Source organism: Pyxicephalus adspersus, chromosome 1 (assembly GCF_032062135.1).
Source record: "Pyxicephalus adspersus chromosome 1, UCB_Pads_2.0, whole genome shotgun sequence".
Lineage (NCBI taxonomy): Eukaryota > Metazoa > Chordata > Amphibia > Anura > Pyxicephalidae > Pyxicephalus > Pyxicephalus adspersus.
In genome coordinates, this window is record NC_092858.1 from 101,964,903 (window position 1) to 101,984,242 (window position 19,340).

Genomic DNA, 19,340 nt, shown 5'->3' on the forward strand with positions numbered 1-19,340 from the left:
AAACTCTCCACCCTATAAATTTCCCAGGGAAATATTACTGGTGTGAGCTTAAGTCCAGTCATCTTGAAGACAAACCATATAAATAAGTTTTAGATGACAGCCCTGGCTCATAAAGAGCATATACTTTATTTTCCATTGTGTATGCCTTGAGTTGTTTAAGTCATAGCTTACACAGGGCCATACTCCACCCTCTATGTGACCCAAAGAATGACATATTTCACTACACCGGGTAAGTTAAGGCTTAGTTATCCAATTGTGAAAAAGCAAACTTTTCCGCAACCCTTTTTGTGACTGATTCATTTTCTTTTTTATTCCCATATTTAATGGGATGGGGTCTGAATCAGACACCATAAAAAAAAAAAAAAAAAAAACACCTTTTTGACATGCTGCTTAACAGGATAGTAAAATGTGCGCCAGAAAAAAAAAAAAAGAATTTCCCTGTGCCAAGATGCTATGGCTGGGCATTTGTCGTTCTGCCCCCCTTTTAATTGACAATCCCATAGAGTTTATCTTAGGAAATAAAGCTATGGCCTGTGGAATCCCCACTGCCAACTTTCAAAGTTTCAAGAATGACATCACATTTGAAGATTTAACCCATCCGTAGAAAATACTTTACTGCATGAGGTACTACTTTAAAATGTGCTCCGATTTTTTAAATCAAAATATAAATAAAAAAAGATTAAGTAACTAGCCTCCAGATTTGCCTGTGGTCTCACATTAGCTGCTTATTCTTGCAGTGTGGAGGTTGACATTTTTTTTTTTTCATATTTGGTTCATTTTGTTAAATTTTTCAGGAAAAAAAAAACCCAGCAGTGAAAAAAAATCCTACCCAAATTTAGTAAAACTAGCAGTTTAGACGTGGACCTGTCATCACTGCAGGGTGACTGCACAAGGTAAGTTTGTGCCATAATCGGTGCAAGGGTGCTGTGCATACTTGCTGGTTATTGCAGCAGCTCACCACCCGCGAGTTTAGTTCCACTTTAAGTCTTGTACCTTTTAATTTCTATTGATAGGATTTAGATTGTTTGGCAATAATGTGGTCTTTATTTTGTAGCATAAAAACAAAAGCTCTCAGTAAGGGTTTTGTGACAAAGCAGACCTCAACTAGTTAGTCAGATCAACGGGTAGTAATGCACAATTTCAAAATACATGATGGGAAGGTTTTTTTTTTTTTGTTTTTTTTAAAGCAAAAACAAGTTGAGATGCACTTTACTGTTACCTGCATTTGTTATTCTGTCCAGCTATACTCAGTAGAAAAGGCCAAATCAAGTTACAGTAGAATTTTACACTTAACACCTAAACAGACTGCCATTTTCAAAACGAGAGGTCGGCAATGATGGCTTATATTACTAATAAGCTTCCCTTTAAAAAACACACAACAGGATGCTTTAACATCTGTCTAAAAGATTCACCTGAATTTGAAACACAATCAAATCAAAACACTTTCATTTTCAGATTTTCTGACCATTTTGTCAGAGGATCTTAAGAATCCCCGTAAGGTTTACTCCTTTTAGGGTTATAACCCTTCTCCACTTTTACTGTGTATTCTATCCTAAATTGAATTCCTAAAAGGCTTCCCAACATCTCGTCTGCTCATTTCAGCCCCTTTACTGTCTCCTACTGGGGGAGAAGATATTAGAGCAGGGGTCGGCAAACTTTTATGTTATTGATTTCAGCCACTATGCTACTTCAGGGGTGGGCAGAAGCACACTAGGCCACCCTAATGGCTCCACCCAACAGGGAACACCCCCTGAAGTGAAATCCCTCTCCTCCGTATGCATTGTGGAGGAGAGGGATTTCCCTTCAGAAAGCGTTCTATTTACCGCGGCGGTGGAAGTATCAAAGCCGGCCGCAGTAAATAGGGGAGCATTAGACCGGAACGAACTACAGGCTAGGCTGTATCTGGCCTAAAGGCCGGAGTTTTTCTTGATGTACACAGTAGAAAAAAAATGTCTGACCTCCAAGCTGGGCAAGCTGGTCAGAACCTAAAGATTCCAGTGTCAATGTCAAGCCCTAAAAATAAACTGTGCTAATGTTATGAAATTAGGAACAAATAGAAAAACAGTTAATTCTGCTTTAGCAGTTCCATGAAAAACATCTGGGTGCAAACATATACAAAATATTCTGATGCCACTAAGAAACAATACCTTAAGGGGGGGGGTTGAACACCAAATTCTTTCATATAAAAGACAGGTCAATTCTTGGGCTTGGATAATCACACGGAAACATTACTTTTGTAATGCAGTTTCCAAATTAACATATGTGTAACAAATGTAAAGTTTGCAGTCTAATTTTCAACAAACTTCACATTGCAAAGAGCTAAGTACTCTAGAAAAGTGAAGGTTAGACTAAAGCCCCCCCCATATTTATCTAAATTAGGAAGTGCATCAGTCACAGAGAGAAAGAAAAACTGGTACACCTTAATACCATCCTGTGTTGAAATTATTATTTCAGTACTACAGGATTTCTCCCACATGCTATGAAAAGGGGAGGGATGTTACATAGTCACATCCTGGGCAGTCAACACTCCTCTTTCATAAATACTGTGGATAAATAATTTGTGGAGTTCAGCTGTAAATACACATTAACCAATTATTTTTTGAATTTCCCAAGAAGACTCAGTTTGTGGTTCCGTACATCTGATGTGAGGGCCCATTGTCACTGCTTTTGTGGGGAAACAACAGGAGTGTTCCAACATACAAAACTTACCAAGATGGACAGGGTACAGAAGTGGGTTTGCCCAATGCATATTTATATTTCATTTACTCTTGACTAACTCTGACATTGCTGGAAGTCTGTTCCAAACATCACCTTCAAGTTTGCTAAAGGAAAAAAAATATCTTGCGGATAGTTTTGAATTTTCCTGCTAATCTGAGGCTTCATATTGAAAATACTGCCTTCCTGAACCTGCACACAGTTAATATATTTGAAGGCTTCAATATACATTTTTTTTTCAGTTTCTTCCAATGTTTTATCCCTTAAACCCTTTACAATCTTTTTACCAGCCTCTAAATGAGGCTTCCAGCACAAGATACTAAATTAGGTCTTAAACAAAAACCTATACAGTGGAATCAGGTATGCTTCCCCCTCAGTAGCATACCTACAATTCTGTTCGATTTCCCCACTATTTGTCCATTTCGCAAAAAGCTCTTTAAAATACATCTACATAATTTTTAAATTTGCAAATATATATATATATAAAAAAAAAAAACCACCTATTAATCCCACTATAAATGTTTATAGAACTATTGTCTAGGTGTGCGCCTGTTTGTCACCCTGATCCCTTTGTAGGGAGTACAAGTGGTTTAGCTGAACATTGCACAGGCATGGTCACCACAGTCCCTATCAAGAAAGTAATCCAAAGCACTGATTGCTGGAATGAGCACATGTAGCAAGAATTTAGCTGACAAAAGGCTGGAAATGAGCAGTACTGAGACACAAAGGTTGCAAGGATTGGGGAAGTAATATTGGATTGAAAGAGCTAGCTAAAAGCAAGGTATGAGATATGTTTAGAGATAAAGGTAAACTACATCTTTATATAAACATCTAAGTCTGTACTACTTTTGGGAAATAGCACACGGCATGTATTTTTAAACACGTTGTAGTACAGGTACGTTAGAGAACCCTATAATTGTACAGGTGCCATTTAGAGTTGTGTCTCAGGTTTGAAATTGTAACATTAGCAAATGTTTATTTGTTCAAACCTTCTTTTAAACCCAATCACTAAAGTCTACCTCCCCCCATATCCACAGCTTTCAATGAATTTATAGTGATACAGTCTTAATGGTCTTTGTTCTGTATCTTCCTGTTGGAAATTCTGTGTTGTCACATGGGCTTTAGTGAACTACAGGGGCGCATTGCAAACATACATGTAAAGAATGTGCCAGGGCAAACAATTTGGATTTCTCAATGGCAAATTGTCATGAAGGTGTAACCCCAAGGTTGTCATCTAATACCATGAATGCATCGATTCCATTTTGGTAGCAATGAAAGGTAGACAGTCAAAGAAACCTTAACCTTCAAAAATAAGTCAGAAATTAAGGATCCCATATTTATTTTTACCCAGCATCACAAAACATACAGCCATTCCATTTGCAACAACTATGTTACAAAAAGGAGGTAGTGGTCAGTCTCGAGAAATTGTGTGAAATTGTGTTAATAGCTAAAGCAAGTTGTTCTATCAACACAAATTATGCCAAAATATGGGAATTTTATTTAAAAGCGTGCACAAAAGAATGACACATTTCAATGACTACAATAGACTGTCCTGGATATAAGTATACCAGAAGTGAAAGATAATATTTTCATTAGTAACCTCTAGTCCCTAAATGTAATAACCTGGCCTTTATGCCCATTAAACACATAAGACTGACTTGCATACATATGTAAATCAAGTTCTAATTTGCTCTTCTGATCATTGGGGGTAGGTATGGAGTGAACCACATGAGCATGGTGAGTATGCACCAGTAAACGGGAGCTCCCAATATCATTTGCTTAAAAGATTGTATACACAATGTAAAATGTATATGAACAGTTGCTTATAAGCATTCAAACTTTAAAATAACTTCTGATTACAAGGCTTTCCAATCATATTATTGGACTGGTAATTATATCAGAAGAAAAAAAAAAAATCAGCCCATGTATATTGAGCTTTACAGAAGTACAGCACAGATAAATAAGATCTCCTGCCCTTCACTTGGTACTGGATGAACAGAAATGTGCATTCTTTGCAAGTGAAACAGCTCCTTTATATGAACTGTTTGTGTAGCTTTTACCATCTGAAGAGACATAGGTGCAGAAAATACAGCTTCATGATGTGTCATAACACATGCGCCTACCAGGACACCAAAGCTTCCATAACCAATACTAAAAGTTTGCAAGCAACCTTGCAAAAGAAACCTAAAGAAAGAATATTCAGTAAATATCAGAAACCTAATCATGTAAAAGAACCTATCAATTAACTATGTTGATCGATCTTAGGAGTCTTATTTTAATTTGGTGACTATTTTTGGTATTGGCCTGTTCAGGGTAAGTAAAGATTTAGTATGAAAGATGCCAACTCAGTTCTAGAATTCACTGCTTGCCAAACACAATCAATTACTGCAACAGTTTTTCTTTTTTTGCTGTGGCAACCTCAAAGGTGCATTTGATGTGTAAATAATCAAACCCTATTAATTCACCAAGTGCCAAAGCCATCTACAGGACAAATTCTAGTCTGTTACAACTATTGAAAAAAAAAAACCCTAACAAACTAGACCTCATGAATCAAGACATCCTACCACCTCATAGGTTGAATTTGTGGGTTTGCGGTTTAAAGAGGATAAACTTGCCCACTGTATGATCATATAAAACCATAACAATGATAAATCTGAATCTGCTTGCAAAACTGAAGTATTTTGTAATCAGACATTTGTAGAAATTTTGTTGGCATGGAGATTGAAAAATTTGGTGAAGTAAAATGTGCAAAACACCTATGAAATGTTAACATTCAATTGCATTAAAAACAAGTGTAAATGTACTCACATTTCTACACAGAGTATTTATTACAGAACTTAAAAATGCTCCCAAAAAAAAAAAAAAAAATTGGTAACTACATCCAACTAGAAAACACAAGTTACCTTGTTTTCAGTTGTGATCCCAATTAGGAACTCTAACCACAGAAACCTTAAATTTTGCTGATTTTTCCTTTATCTCCTAAATCTAATTACATAAAAAATTTAAAGTGACAAAAAAAAAGAAGATACACCAAGTAATGTGTTTACGTAAGGGTGCCCATGTAGAAGCTCCAAGAGTAAATATAAAAGTTCTGGCTAGGAGGTAAAAAACAAATTTTAGTGCTAACACCAAAACAAAATCCACTCTCACCTGCACAACTGGAAGCATCAAAATAGTGTAACTGCATGGGAGTGCACAGAACGAATATATATTTCATTCACCTAAAACAAAATCTTCAGTGGAATGTTCTGTGGTGTTTTGACATTGTATAGAATCTGTTGCTACCAATTCTTCCAATCTATCAGGATGTAAAATGTACTAAAGTTACTTTGTATAGGACTCTTAGTAGAAGTGCCTTAGTCTGTGCAGCCTGACAAAACATTCTTTCCTTGTGCCACAAAGGGGGAATCTGACTCTTAAGGCTAAAGCCAGGAATCATACATAGAGCCCACCAAACCAAGTATATGGCACACTGATTAGAAAACCAGCAACCCTAAGGGTTAAAAGATACATTTAAAGGGCAAATTGATAACACTTAAGACTACCACAAGAATGACCTCTAACATTAAAACAAAAACAATCAAATTAACCGTATCTACAAAATATTTACAACAAGCCTGAAAGTGTTTCAAATCTTACATGTGTGTAAATAATATAATAATGATTGTCACATTCCTTGTGGTCAGATAGGAGGAGATGATGCACATGGTGTGTGGGGGGGACCACTTCCAAAGGGCACAATGTTATTCTCACACAATAGAAGTGTACCATAAGTGATCCCAGAAGTTATATTATTATTCCATTTACACTTTGTATAAAATCAAGGTAACATAAATTGGCACTTTTATCTCCTGACCGAACAAAGTACCCCCCCCGGTTTAAATACTACATACAGCCCCCATACAAATGTGTATTTGGAATAACAAGGTGACACACACAGCCCTCCCCCTGCGATCACAAAGCTACTTTGACTTGTAGGGGCCACACATCCGGGGGGTTTGTTGCCCCTCCAGTCACAAAGCAGAGGGGGGAATCGCCTGGTGAGGCCTGAACACTGCCGAGCTCATTGTCTATAACCTGCCCGCACAATACGGCTCTCACTTCCCTCATACAATCTTCCTCTTTCAGCTGGAACTCGTACACTTTCTATGGCCCATCGTGCCCCCCCCCCGGGTTGTGAGTCTCTTGTGGGGATACAACGCCCATCATGTACACGGATGGGCCCCATTCACACAATGGTCATCCCCTCGCACGATGCGGATCCTGTCCGAGAACAAAACAAACATCATGCACACAATAAGGCGATGTGTCCATACACAGCTCACATGGCAATGTGTGATTCACCAACCCCCCACCCCCTATCTATAGAACCCCACATACGCCACATATTCGCTGATTACCTGAGACGTCCTGGGCATGGCCTGCCCGCTGCTGCCTGGGCTCCCGGGCGGGTGAACTCCTCTCTGACCTGCGGCCCAGCCGGCTGCATAGCCTTCAGGTCCTTTGTGCTGCTCCGAGTAGTCTCCTCCCGGGTAGGCCGGATACCCTCGGCCGGGACTGGGGGCTGTGAGGAGCTGGTTCAGGGTCGGTGTAGCAGCTGCTGGCTGCGCGGGCCCGAATCGAGGAGGAGGGGGAGGGTAGGCCGGAGCCTGGGGTTTGCCTGTGGAAGCAGTAGGGCGAGGCGGGGGGTACCCCGGTTGGTAGGCCCGATTCGGGTAGGCAGGATAAGAGTTGTAGGCCTCGTTGGGAGGCTGGTAGTCCAGGCCGAGGCCAGGCTGAAACACTCCTCGGTTGTACGAGGAGAATGGGAATCCACCGGGCGGGTGCGATGAGGCGGCGGAGGCCGCAGGCGCATCCCCTGGCTCCTGAAGCGAAGAGGCCGACGTCGCTCGGGTCCCGTTGGCCGCCTCGGGCGGGTCAGAGTCTGTAGAGGCCGGAGCTGGAGCCTCGGCTTGAGAGTCGGCCGAAGACGGAGGTGGGTCCCCGGGGCTCTTCTTTAATTCGGGACCGGCGGCGGGCGGGGTTCCCCCAAGACTGGGGCCAGAGGCCGGGGCTACCTGGGCGGCCATGAAGCGCTGTGAGGAAAGAGGGGATGGAGGTGGCCTCCCCCCCCGGGTGTCGGGCTAGGATCGGACAGGAGGGGAGGGGGAGCCGCTTAGTCGGACACGAGGCGGTGGAGAGGAGGAGGAGAGGCCATTTTACCGAGAGAGGAGGAGGAGAGACAGGCCGCAAAGCGCGGAGCTGGGTGTCCTGGACTGGGGGAGGATGAGGCCGCAAGACCCGGCTAGTGGAGCACGAGGAGGGAGCCGGGCTGGCAGCTTCCTGCACAAGAATCCCACACAGAGAAAATCACGGACTGGAATCACGGACGGGAAGGAAAGGCCGGACGCTGGATCACTCTCAGTCTGAGGAGATGCTGCAAATCCCGGAACTGGATCACACAAAAACTGGAACTAGATCTGTGACCGGCCCACTGGGGAAAAAAAAACACAGGCAGGACAGTGGAGTTCAGACCCGAACTAGGATGTCTGATACACAGTCACAGGCAATACCCAGGAGGTGCATTATAGGTGGGCGCTGCATGGTGCCTCCATATTCTGGGTACAAGAAGAGAACAGCCCTGAAGCATGCATAGAGCAGCGGAGGCTGCAAGACCCGGATATGGGCCGGCCTCCTAAATGGCTATAGCAGGACGGGATAGTGGGAGCCGGGTCACAGGCTGGAGAGCTTGGCATAGACAAGGAAAATCCGGAGCTGGATTCAAGATGGCAGGATAACGCTTTCCCAGGCTATGCAAAGCCCGGAACGTGGAGTCGGCTCAGGGATTCCAATACAATGCGAAGGGGAGCGAGGGCCGGCGCCGGATCACAGAATCAACAAGAAGAGCCGGACACTAAGACCTGGACGTGGAGTGACGGCCTGGAGTTATCCGACTCTTTCCTATCAGCCTACATGAAAGGCAAATGAAGGCAGTAAGACCCGGGGAGGAGCGCGGGAACCCGGAGGGAGGCACATCACGTGACGTCGTAGGGCGTCTGAGAACGCGAGGACGTCACAAGGTGTGTGTGCGCCAGCCTGGGAGCGCTATGTAGCCTGATGTGTGTAGGCTGTGTGTGCACATATGTGTACATGCTTAGTAACACACGTCGACGTGTACCAGCACAAGGCGCGTATTGTGTGATAAAACACACCGCCATACAGTAAAACACTACTAAAGTTTCACCAAATCACTTATAAATATAATATAAGGACAGGCGCTCTGTAGCCACTCAGTGACAGCGCCCTGCACCCCCACAGGCGGAATGGCAGCTTGCGTATCGGGTTTAGGCAGCCCAGCTCCCCCCTGACCCCAGACATTGGCACAAAGAAAAGCCAGAGCGCCGGGGGGAGGGGCCCTTGTCGTGCCCGGACCCTCATTCTCAGGCGCACAGACTGGCCGGGACGGCCCACAATGCACCGGGGCAGCTAGAGCCGCACACAAAGCCCGGAGTGGATCGCTGGCATCTGTGAGCAGGGGCGGGTAAATGGGTCTCTAGACAAAGGAGGGAGGAGGCAGCAGAATGAAGAGGGCCGCGCCAGCGGACAGGAGAGCTCTCACGTCTGTCTACAGAGGCAGCGCGGGCTGTGTACACACTGCTGACATGTGTGTGAAAAGGCGGCCATACAACACCTTGTGTGCCTAAACATCAACACCTAGACCTAAAAAGACATAGCACAAGATTGTATGACATCTCCAAATTAAAGCATTAAACATTGTAAATGTAATCTGGAGACTTGATGGCAATTCACCTTATACTACTACAGTAACATACCGATTGGTCACAACACACCAACAAGGGCACTTTGGTATCCTCCGCTGATTACTACTGTACACTTCTATAGACTCTGAAATAGGGTAAAATATGACCTAAATATTCATTATAGGAAACCACAAAGACCAACAATAATAATAAACATCTCACATCAGCTGCTATAACACCATCAGGCTACTACAAAGCTTTGAAATAGTAAGCCTAGCCTAAGAAAACAAAACGAAGGCTGGCAAACAGACATCAGTAAGCTTCAGCACTGCTTGTGTAAAGTATCATTCATAATATGGAGCTGGATGCGGAGGCCTAGTCTCCATAGCTTCAGTCATTCACATATTCCAATGCAACAGAAATGCACGGCAAACACTTTGGTAGTCTTCACGGATGCTTCAGTTACTTTCCCCCTTAATAAAGTCACTTTGCCTCGTGTGTTCTGAATTGAAGCATGTTGTGTTTTTTGTTGCCACACTACCTGAAACTTAACCAGAGCCAGTGGAGACTAAGCTTCAGGAGGCATCAGCTGCTGCAAGCTTACCTTTATTTGTATGAGTAACAAAGTAAGTAAGTAACATACACCATCATAATAATATTATTTCAGGATTCCCTGCAGTGTTGAGGAAGAGCACCTTTCTTAGCACCATGCTTTGTCATATTTTTGTTTAAAGATGGCATCATTTCCACATCTGACAAGGGGATAGCTTATTTCAGTCACCAAAAAAACATTAGGTCTGGTTAGGCATATAAGGAATATTTCTCACTCACCCACCCAGAATCTTGCAGTTTCATCCAGGCCTGGCTGTAATACACTCGTCCACCACAATGCCTTTTTGTTGGTAATCTGAAGACTATTGGTTTACCCATTAGCAGTTTGCCAAAGCTTGCGATAAAGTGTTAGCTGTATATCATGGTGTTCAGTCGCCTTCAATACTTTTGAGACTCTGACCCTGATTACAAATGATTTCACTGACTTCTCATACTGCCTTTTTGTACAATGACTTTAAATGTTCTTATTATGAACATATTGTACCCAAGGCTGAACTCTTATTCAAGATTCATACATTTTTCTAATTAAATCCCATGTAAAAGTGTGTGATTATTGGGAAAAAACAACGATAAATAGCATTATAGTCAAAACGGTTTCCCAGAACAAGGCCTAGTGCAAGTTGTACAATGACAAATCTACCTTTCCCATGTTTAAAAGAATTATATTTGGAAACAGCAAAGGGGTCAGGGTTGCAGTCTGCATTTGAAGGTGTGCTCATTCACTGAGCTTTTCATATAGCATTTGCTAAAGGCCTCTCACACACATTTAGATTGCTTCAATTTTTAGTACTGTACTGTTTACACTATCTTGCTAATGTAAAGAATTTCTTTACAGACTTTCTGCATGTAACCTAAAATAATGCTGTCCAAAAAGGACAATGTACAAAAAGCCTCTTTTCTAGGAGCTCAAAGTATAGGCCCTAAGTTAGGTTCAGTCTGTGCTGGAAGCAGAACATACAAACCTCATGTTGTCTAGCAAAGTAGAAAGCCAGAGATCAGCACCACCATGCTTCATGGAATTCACATCCTGGGGTGAGGGGGAGTTTGTTAATTAGCTGCAGGGAAGGCAAAGACAACTGTTAGAACAATAAAAACCACAGTGACACCTTTGTGAAACAATTAAATTATCATTCACTTGTCCTATTCAATAAAATTATAGCTGTGCTTTACTGTGCACAAGTGAAAGCACTTCTCTGCATGCTGGGAATAAGGTGGGTTTGTTACAATGAAAGACACAATCCAGCCGTCATCCATTGAGCAACCAGGGTGACTGCAGCATGCATTGTTTTTATCCCCTTTCTCTTTAGGCAAAGTGTCACTTATCTACCCAGGTAGGAAATTGAGATAATGTATTTGACTTCTGGAGTAATGAGAAGATAGTCTTTACTGCAGTAGCGTTTACAGTTTTGTTCAGAATAGGGAATGTTTAAAGTGTTTTTGTTATAACCACTATTTTATTTAAAGCAGAACTAAACATTTTTTTATCCATTTCCGAAACAAGTTGTGCTCACAGCGTGCCTCTGGTGATAATTGTCACAGTTGCCGTGTGCTTTTATCAACCCTTAACTCCTCTTTTAGGCTCCCAGATGGCTGTTGTCATAGCTTCAGGTCTAAATAGATTTTTACCCGATGATTATGCCAGACACATCCTGTTTAGGGTAACAATATTCTCTATTCTGCATGTACAGAAGAACAATATTGTCATCCTAACACAGAACTAAGCATAAGAACTAGGACAGTTTGCCCTCTTTTCTATTCCATGATAGCGGTAGTGGGTGTGTCTCTATTCCACAGAAATAGCTTCCTGGACACTAGTCACTAACTCATGCACAGCATCTATCTCTGTGATTTGCTTCAGAGTGCTACCCTCAACCCAGCCACCTAACTGCCAACCACCAAAAATTGTTTGATAAATAAAGGGAGCTGGGTTTGTACTAACACGCATTGATTTCTAGCAGTAATTTTAATGCCTTTGTCTCTGCAGAGCTGAAGATTCCTGACACTGCACAGACCACTGCTGCACCCAGAGATACACCAGGGTGAGCAACACTACACATCCCAGGATCTGGGAAGATAAATGACCTATTAGAAACACACTTTTGCAATGTCCACACCTTTTTCTTTGTTAAAAAAAAAAAAAAGATATAAATTTACTATCCAGGTCCATTGCCAGTTCTGCTTCAAAGTGCCAAAGACCACTAATCTAATGCACCTATGCCTGCATCAGCCAGTCCACTATGGTACCCTTGCACTGATGTCACAACTGCACATCTGTGCCCCTGGACAACTAGTTGGCCCACCTGTGTAGCATAGATACCTGAAGTAAAAAACATTCCTCCTACAAACATAAGGAGGAAAACTTAGGACTGAAAGGGTGTGTGATCATGGCTTTAGATAAGCAAAAACTGCAGATTTTAGGCTTTGGTTTTTGCTTTAAAAAATAGTTAAATATTCATAGAGTCCTAAAAGAAACAGTTGTTTCCCAAACATCATGGGGGTCATTGTGAAAGAGAAATACATGCAAGGCAAATGTCTTTCTAATAACAGTATAATAAACCTAACTATACATCTTAAAAATTTACTGTGTTTCAGATCTCTGGTTTGTGCAAGCATCTAGCGCTTCTGGGTGTCATATACCAGCTCCTCTGCTGCACACTGTTCATCTGGCTATCTGCGCAACACAAGCCCACTGTAAAGGTAAGTACACTCTTCCTGCACATACAAGTCACTTTTGCAATTGCGCATATTGCCCAATCATTCATACCTTCCACACTTTTTCATACATAATGCCCATCTTCAAACCTTACACTCATACTCACTCCATTTCTCTCATTCACATACTAGTTTCCTTATACCACTAGATATGATTTCCTCTGTGCAGCTCTCCTGCTCATACTACATGCCAATATAATGTCCACTATGATCTCCTGTGTTTACAGCCTGGCACTATACCTTTCACAGTTTTCTCCTTCACATGCTGCTGGTCATCCTACCCACTATACACTTATCAAACACATACTACCTTCTTTTGAACTTTGCACTCCTTCCCTGTCCAAACTGACCAGAGTCACACTCTCCAGAGGTCCTCTCCTGCTTATATTACCTGTTGACATAGAGGCTTCACATTGTTCTCCTGTGCATTTTGCATGGTCATATCCTGCACATTCATCTGTTTTGCACTTATCACCTGAACATACCACTTGGTAACATACTCTCTTCCCTTTTCCCTGCTCAAACTGTCCAGTGTCATATACCCGGAAAGGCCTCTCCTGTGCATAATACTTGCACATACAGGCTGCTATCATACTATCTGTACTGCTCTTCTCCATAACTACTCCCCTATAACTTACACAATTCTTTTCTGTATATAATATATTAAAACACATTTCCAGCATTGTCTGCAATTGCCACAACATTGTATGTCCTGAAACAGGTAAACTATTGCTAGGTACAGCAAACATCACTGTATATTTGCCTAAATTAAACATGTAGGATTTGTGTCACTCACTAATAGAATTGAAAAGTGGCTTAATAAAGTATCCAGCTATGAAAGCAAGTTCAGGTACCAAAGGGTTTCAACAGACAATGAGGAACAGATGGATCCATAAATTGAACTATAATAGGTAGCGGCTTCATGGCTGATTCTATAGTTTCCCATTTTTGCCCTATAAATAGTGATAATTTACACAGGAAATATTTAATGTTATATAAAAGGTAGTTGCTTTACAGGTAAAATACAAATAAATACCTTTATGACAGCGTGTGCATATCAAGGGATTACCTACAAAAGGTGCCTATTTGCTATTGCCACAGATGACCCTACTCACACTAAAAATTCACATGTAAAATGTCTCTAATATTAGGCACCCATTACAAATTTAACTGATAGCTGGCTATTTCAAAATCAAAAGATATGCCACATATATTCAAAGAGGCTGAAGGGGAAAATATGAGACAAAGTTCATGGCAAAAATCATAAACAGTGTGCAATACACATACAATATTATTCGAGGGAACTGGGATCAGTGTATCACACAGCACCCAACAATACTTTCCAAACAATTGCTTTATTTACTTCAAAATAAACTTTCTTGAGCATATAGGGAACACAAGCTTTAGGCAGCAAACTAAACAAAGGCCAAACTGGCCAAAGTTACTCACATTAACAGTCCCAAACACAGGGTTTGGATCCTTTGCTACAGGGGTGCTTCCAGAGTCCCAACTAAAACTCTGATGTATGGTTAGCACATCCAAATACCCATTTCCCCTCAGGCCATTTCACTGAGACACCTGGCCCCAAGCTCCAACTCCATCCCATCTGACCTGTTTATTTCCTTTTATTGAAACTACACAGGTGCTTCCCAGCCAGGATCTCCAAATCCTTGATCAGGAAAGGGATTGAGTGTTTGGCCCACTTATTCCATCCATGATACTGCAGTTCTTTCATGAACCACATCTAAATCTAGGTTCTTTAATCCCTTCCCCAGGTAAAATAAAGGAGGTTGCTGCCAAATACCCACTACATTGGTCTCACATACCTCACAATATTACAATACATACAAATAAATCAGTTGTTTTAAAGGGGGTAATACAACACAGAAAATTACCTAACTATTTCTATGCTCCAGGGGTGTAGTGCTATGGTCATTTTTATGATTTTATAGTTTATATGAAATCATTTAGTTTGGAGTTTATTTAAGTTTGATGTTTGACCCTGAGATGAGACTGGGATGCAGGGAGGAGAGGAGCAGCAGAAATGTCTAAGGTCCTGAATTGAGGCCAAGTAATAAATAATTGTGCAAATTATTGTTTTATGTTTAAAGTAGGGAAAAAGTTTAGATTTGTTTGCCAGTATTGTTGTTGTGTTTTTTCATCAATGCTTGCTTGCCTGTTCATCTTTCTGTATACCATTTTACACTTTTGATTTAGAAAAGATACACATATTACGACCTAATTTTGTGTATTTGTCTGAACTCCCTCGAAAACTGCCAAAAAATCAAGACTAAAATTTAGCATGTCAAAACAAGGGGCTGACGGAGAAGTCTGAGGTAAAGCCACAGTCTGCAACTGGACCTCAAAAATATGGGCAATTATTACATTTCAGAAAATATATTATGTTGTTTGGATCAAAGTGCAGTTGGTGACTCCAGTTTCTCAGTAATCACATTTGTGGAGCCATTAGTTGCTAAACTAACTGCATTTGTACGATTAGACAAAAATAAGCTGCAAATCTACCAAACTGTGCAGATTGAGCACTGATATCAGATCCAAATTACTAATAACTCCTAATAACTTTTTCCACATTTTTATTATATTACTATGTACTGTGAGAGTTTTGCAACATTAAACTTTAAATCCCAATATGGCATTATACTAAAAAAAATCATATCAGTAAAAGGGTGCAATGAACATTCAGGTAACTAAGAAAGATATTCTCAATTAAGGTTCTATTTATAAAACAGGGAATCTGACATTCCATCAAACACTACCTTGTGGGAATCTGCTAGGTGTTTTAATGGCAGTAACTGATTCCCACGAGGGAATGTTTATGGGAATATCAGAGTTCCTGTTTTTTTTTTTTTTTTTTTAAATAGAGCCCTTAAAGTATCCTCATTGACCATAATACTGGTTTTTGAGGCAGCGTTAAAAGGTTATTTGCACAATATTAGTAATTGTGATGTTGAATTTAGTAGCCAATGATACCTAGGAGTGAAAATACTTGGGCATCATAGGAGCATATGACATGCCAGTCAAAGCATGTGAACTGATATCAATTCTGACTTCTATGGTATATACCACCCATTGCTGTGTAGTAACTAGTATACACAAAAGCTGAACACAACCCCCCCTTGTTGCAATAGGATATGTTACAGCTAGGTATTCTATTCACTTCCTAAGAAAAACACTATGATGAGAGGTAGGTGTACGCTAGAAAATAGCACATTTCTCTGCCTCTCCTTTTGCAAGGACAGCTTATTTGCAAAACCTAACCTAAATCCTCCTAGGCTCAGTTGTCTACCACCATTGCTAATGTTCCCACCTACTCCTCTCCAACAATCTTGCCATGACGATGAGGCATCCACCTAAATAATGGACTATGTCATATTAGACTTGCTGAAGGAGAAAGTTCAGTCCCAACACCGTCTGTCTAAAAAATTAATATGCAACATTCTATGTACTGGAATTCTACTACAAATATGCTGCAGAGGTTGGACCAGTAAGTGATCACAAGGTACCTTTGTAGGTATGTAATGAGAGCAGGCTCTGAGATACCTAGATTTTTTTTTTTTTTTTACATCAGAGCCTGCTAATCAAGGATGCACCCTTTGATCCCCCTGACAAAAAAGTAAAATGCCGAGCTGCCACTATGTGCTTCCAAACTCACACCCTGGTTACCCGAGACAATAATGCAGTAAAAGCACAGATGAAGGAATAAGGAGAGAGTCACTTGGAACCTCAGTCCACTTCTTTCATCACTGATGTGCAGAGGCAGCAATAAACCATCAATTAGGAGGAGAAGGGTGGGCTAGACGGTAGAAGCTGGAGAAAGGTAGACTGACTTTGGAGATGATTTTTCACCCGTTCCAAATCAAGGCAATATTTATGGGTGGGTAGAGCAGTTGGAGAACAAAGTTGTCAGCAGTGACAATGAGTTTTCTCTTTGTCTCCAAATACCACTGGGATTTTTTTAGCATATGAGTCCCATCATGCCCTATTGCCTATGCTAAGACTCCTACATTTAAATGACCAGGGAGATAGACCACTAATGGGTTGCTACACTATTTCATTCCTTATGCATGGAAAAATAAGGGTGGATCTCCTGCCACTATTCCAGAGAGACCCAAATTTTTTAGAGAATTGTATCATTTGTGTACCTCAAGAATGGTAACTGCTGGTTCCAGAGATGATTTTTAAAAGCGTAGAAGCAAAGATCCCGTGAAATGCTGGGCATCCAGAATGAACCAATGGTTTAAAAGTAGGTCAATATTCTCTTGGGTAGGAATAGGTGAAGTGAGAAAATGATTTTTACAAAATTTACAACTCATATTTTCAAGTTAAGTCCAAAGTCTTTGAATATAGTATTATCACAAAACCTCTACGGAGATCAGGGGATCGGTGGTAACTGTGGTAAGACAGTGAATATGTTTTTTTTAACCATCTTGTTGTTCTGTAACTTAAAACAAATTTGAAAAAATTTGCAAATACTAAAAACTTAGCCATACTTTTTGCAGTGAAAGCATTATGCAAATATTTCCTGACCATCCAATACTTCTTAGGACTTTAGAGGGCCTTCAACACAGCAGGTAGATTTGTTCCAGAGAAATACATCCACCTGCCCACAGTGTGAACCAACTGACTTTTATGAAAATGAACTAGGCCTGAATAAAAGACAATTACACAATGTTCTCCTAGTGGTAATAAATAAATGTGGAATTTTGATTCTTCCTACATTAAAATATTAACTGCATTAACACCTATTAGTACCTCTGCTTCTTCTCTTCCTCAGTTTCAGGAAAACGCCTGATTTCACATTGAATACCTGTTCAGCCTGCTTATGTATTGTCTTTGTGCTGGTAATTTTTTGATAGCTGTGCTTTAGCTGGCAAGCTATACTTTTTATTGTAGAAAACAGATTGGCAGTTTTTTTAAAGCAGCATAAATTTTGTCTTGCCTCATATTTTTCACCTGTCCTGCTTTCCTGGATTTTGAGGCCTATTCAAGCCGCTTCCATACTGTGCTACTGAAAAATATTTTCTGGTTGCTACTGTGTCTCTAGTAGTACATGCTAATTTATATATTTATAATTTATATTGATAAAACGTCTCTACCTATTGTAGGCCTATTTATGTTGCTGTTCTGTACTTTCCCAACACTGAAAAATAATTTTGGATACTGCATCCTAGACATTACACTGCATTTTTTTACCGGTAGTATTACATCTGCTTTGATAGTATTGCTGCTTACATATTGACTATAATTTTTATTGCTGATAAACTCTTGCTTGGTCTACTCAATTCTGGGCATGTTGTTTGTGCTGTCCTGCCTCTGGCCAATTCACCACATCAGGCAGAGAAGAAAATAGCAATGCCTCTGCTATATCATATGATAAAAAAATATATTTTACATGACAGGACAGAAACCAAGTGAAGTGAGCAAGCAAAGGAACATACCTAAAGTATACAAAAGATGAAAAAATAAATAAATACAGAAGTACTTTAACAAATTATGTTTTGTGTGAAAAGAAAGTTTGGAAGTACAGGTTGACATTCAAAAAGCCGCCAACCTCCGAACCTGAGGAGTGCTGGATTTGTGAAAATTCAGGATTTTTTTTTATACTTACCTCCATACACAGACCAGTCTTCCTCTCGCAGCACCTGCGGACATCTGGCACAGTTCCTGGGAGCAGGCAACAGGGATGTCTCAACGTGTATTTAGTTTAGCAAGCAAGCTAACAGCTGTTTCTGCAGAACAGCGCCATAAAACATTAGTGGCCAAACAGTGTACTGCAGTCCCTGTTTTTAAAATGCGATCCAAAATTCATGCCGGGAAGCTGAAGGGTCCAGATTATCGATAGCCGGATTTTTGATTGTCAACCTGTATATATTATACTATAATTTGAAGATGTGAGAAGAATTAAAGCACACAGAAACCAAGGAAATAATTACAGAGAAACTTGTGATTTTTTTTTGCTTTGGGGCAATCCGGACTTTTTCTCTGGTCTCAGTCCTCAAAAATTTCAGGGGTGGATAAATAAAAGGTTCTTAGGGATGGTTGACTTACGTAATGGAATTTATATAAATGATCTCCAATCCCCAACATAATTGATCGCTTAATTACATGTAATCCATGTAAAAAAAAACTCTTTCGTTAACTAGATGTTTTGGGTTTCTTTCATATGAATTGCTCATTTCAATTCACCAACATTTTATTGGGATTCAAATTGGGGTAGGCCTCAGTGAATTTTCTAGTTTGATTCAAATTATCATCATGTTGAAAAATTCATTTTGAGTTCAGCTTCAACGTTCGGGGAGATGACTTCAAAATCTCATCAAGCACACTTGGAAAAAAATAAAGGATTCATTGCTGACCCGATTATAGCAAGTGTTCCAAGCCTTAAAAGAGCAAAACAGATCCAGACTATAACATTTACACTGCCATGTGCTATGCTTAGTATTAGAGTCTTCTGGAACAATGGGCCCGATTTATTAAACCTCTAGAAGACTGGAGAAGATACACTTTCATCAGTAAACCTAGGTGAACCTGAAATGTATC

At 40.6% G+C, this 19,340-nt stretch overlaps 1 protein-coding gene and 1 long non-coding RNA gene across 2 annotated transcripts in view; one reads left to right on the forward strand and one right to left on the reverse strand.

Moving 5' to 3' along the window:
• The window catches only part of ARID1A (AT-rich interaction domain 1A), a gene marked incomplete in the record, with an annotated part of 29,134 nt that extends 20,971 nt beyond the window's left edge, over positions 1-8,163 (reverse strand). The window contains 1 exon segment of the mRNA XM_072421420.1: positions 7,116-8,163. Within this exon segment, the coding sequence (XP_072277521.1) occupies positions 7,116-7,784 (669 nt within the window).
• A 363-nt stretch (positions 8,164-8,526) lies between these two features.
• On the forward strand, positions 8,527-12,910 carry LOC140337659 (uncharacterized). Its single transcript, XR_011922112.1, has 3 exons — positions 8,527-8,774; positions 12,052-12,106; positions 12,660-12,910. It is a non-coding gene; the product is annotated as an uncharacterized lncRNA (long non-coding RNA).
• The last annotated feature ends 6,430 nt before the right edge of the window (positions 12,911-19,340 follow it).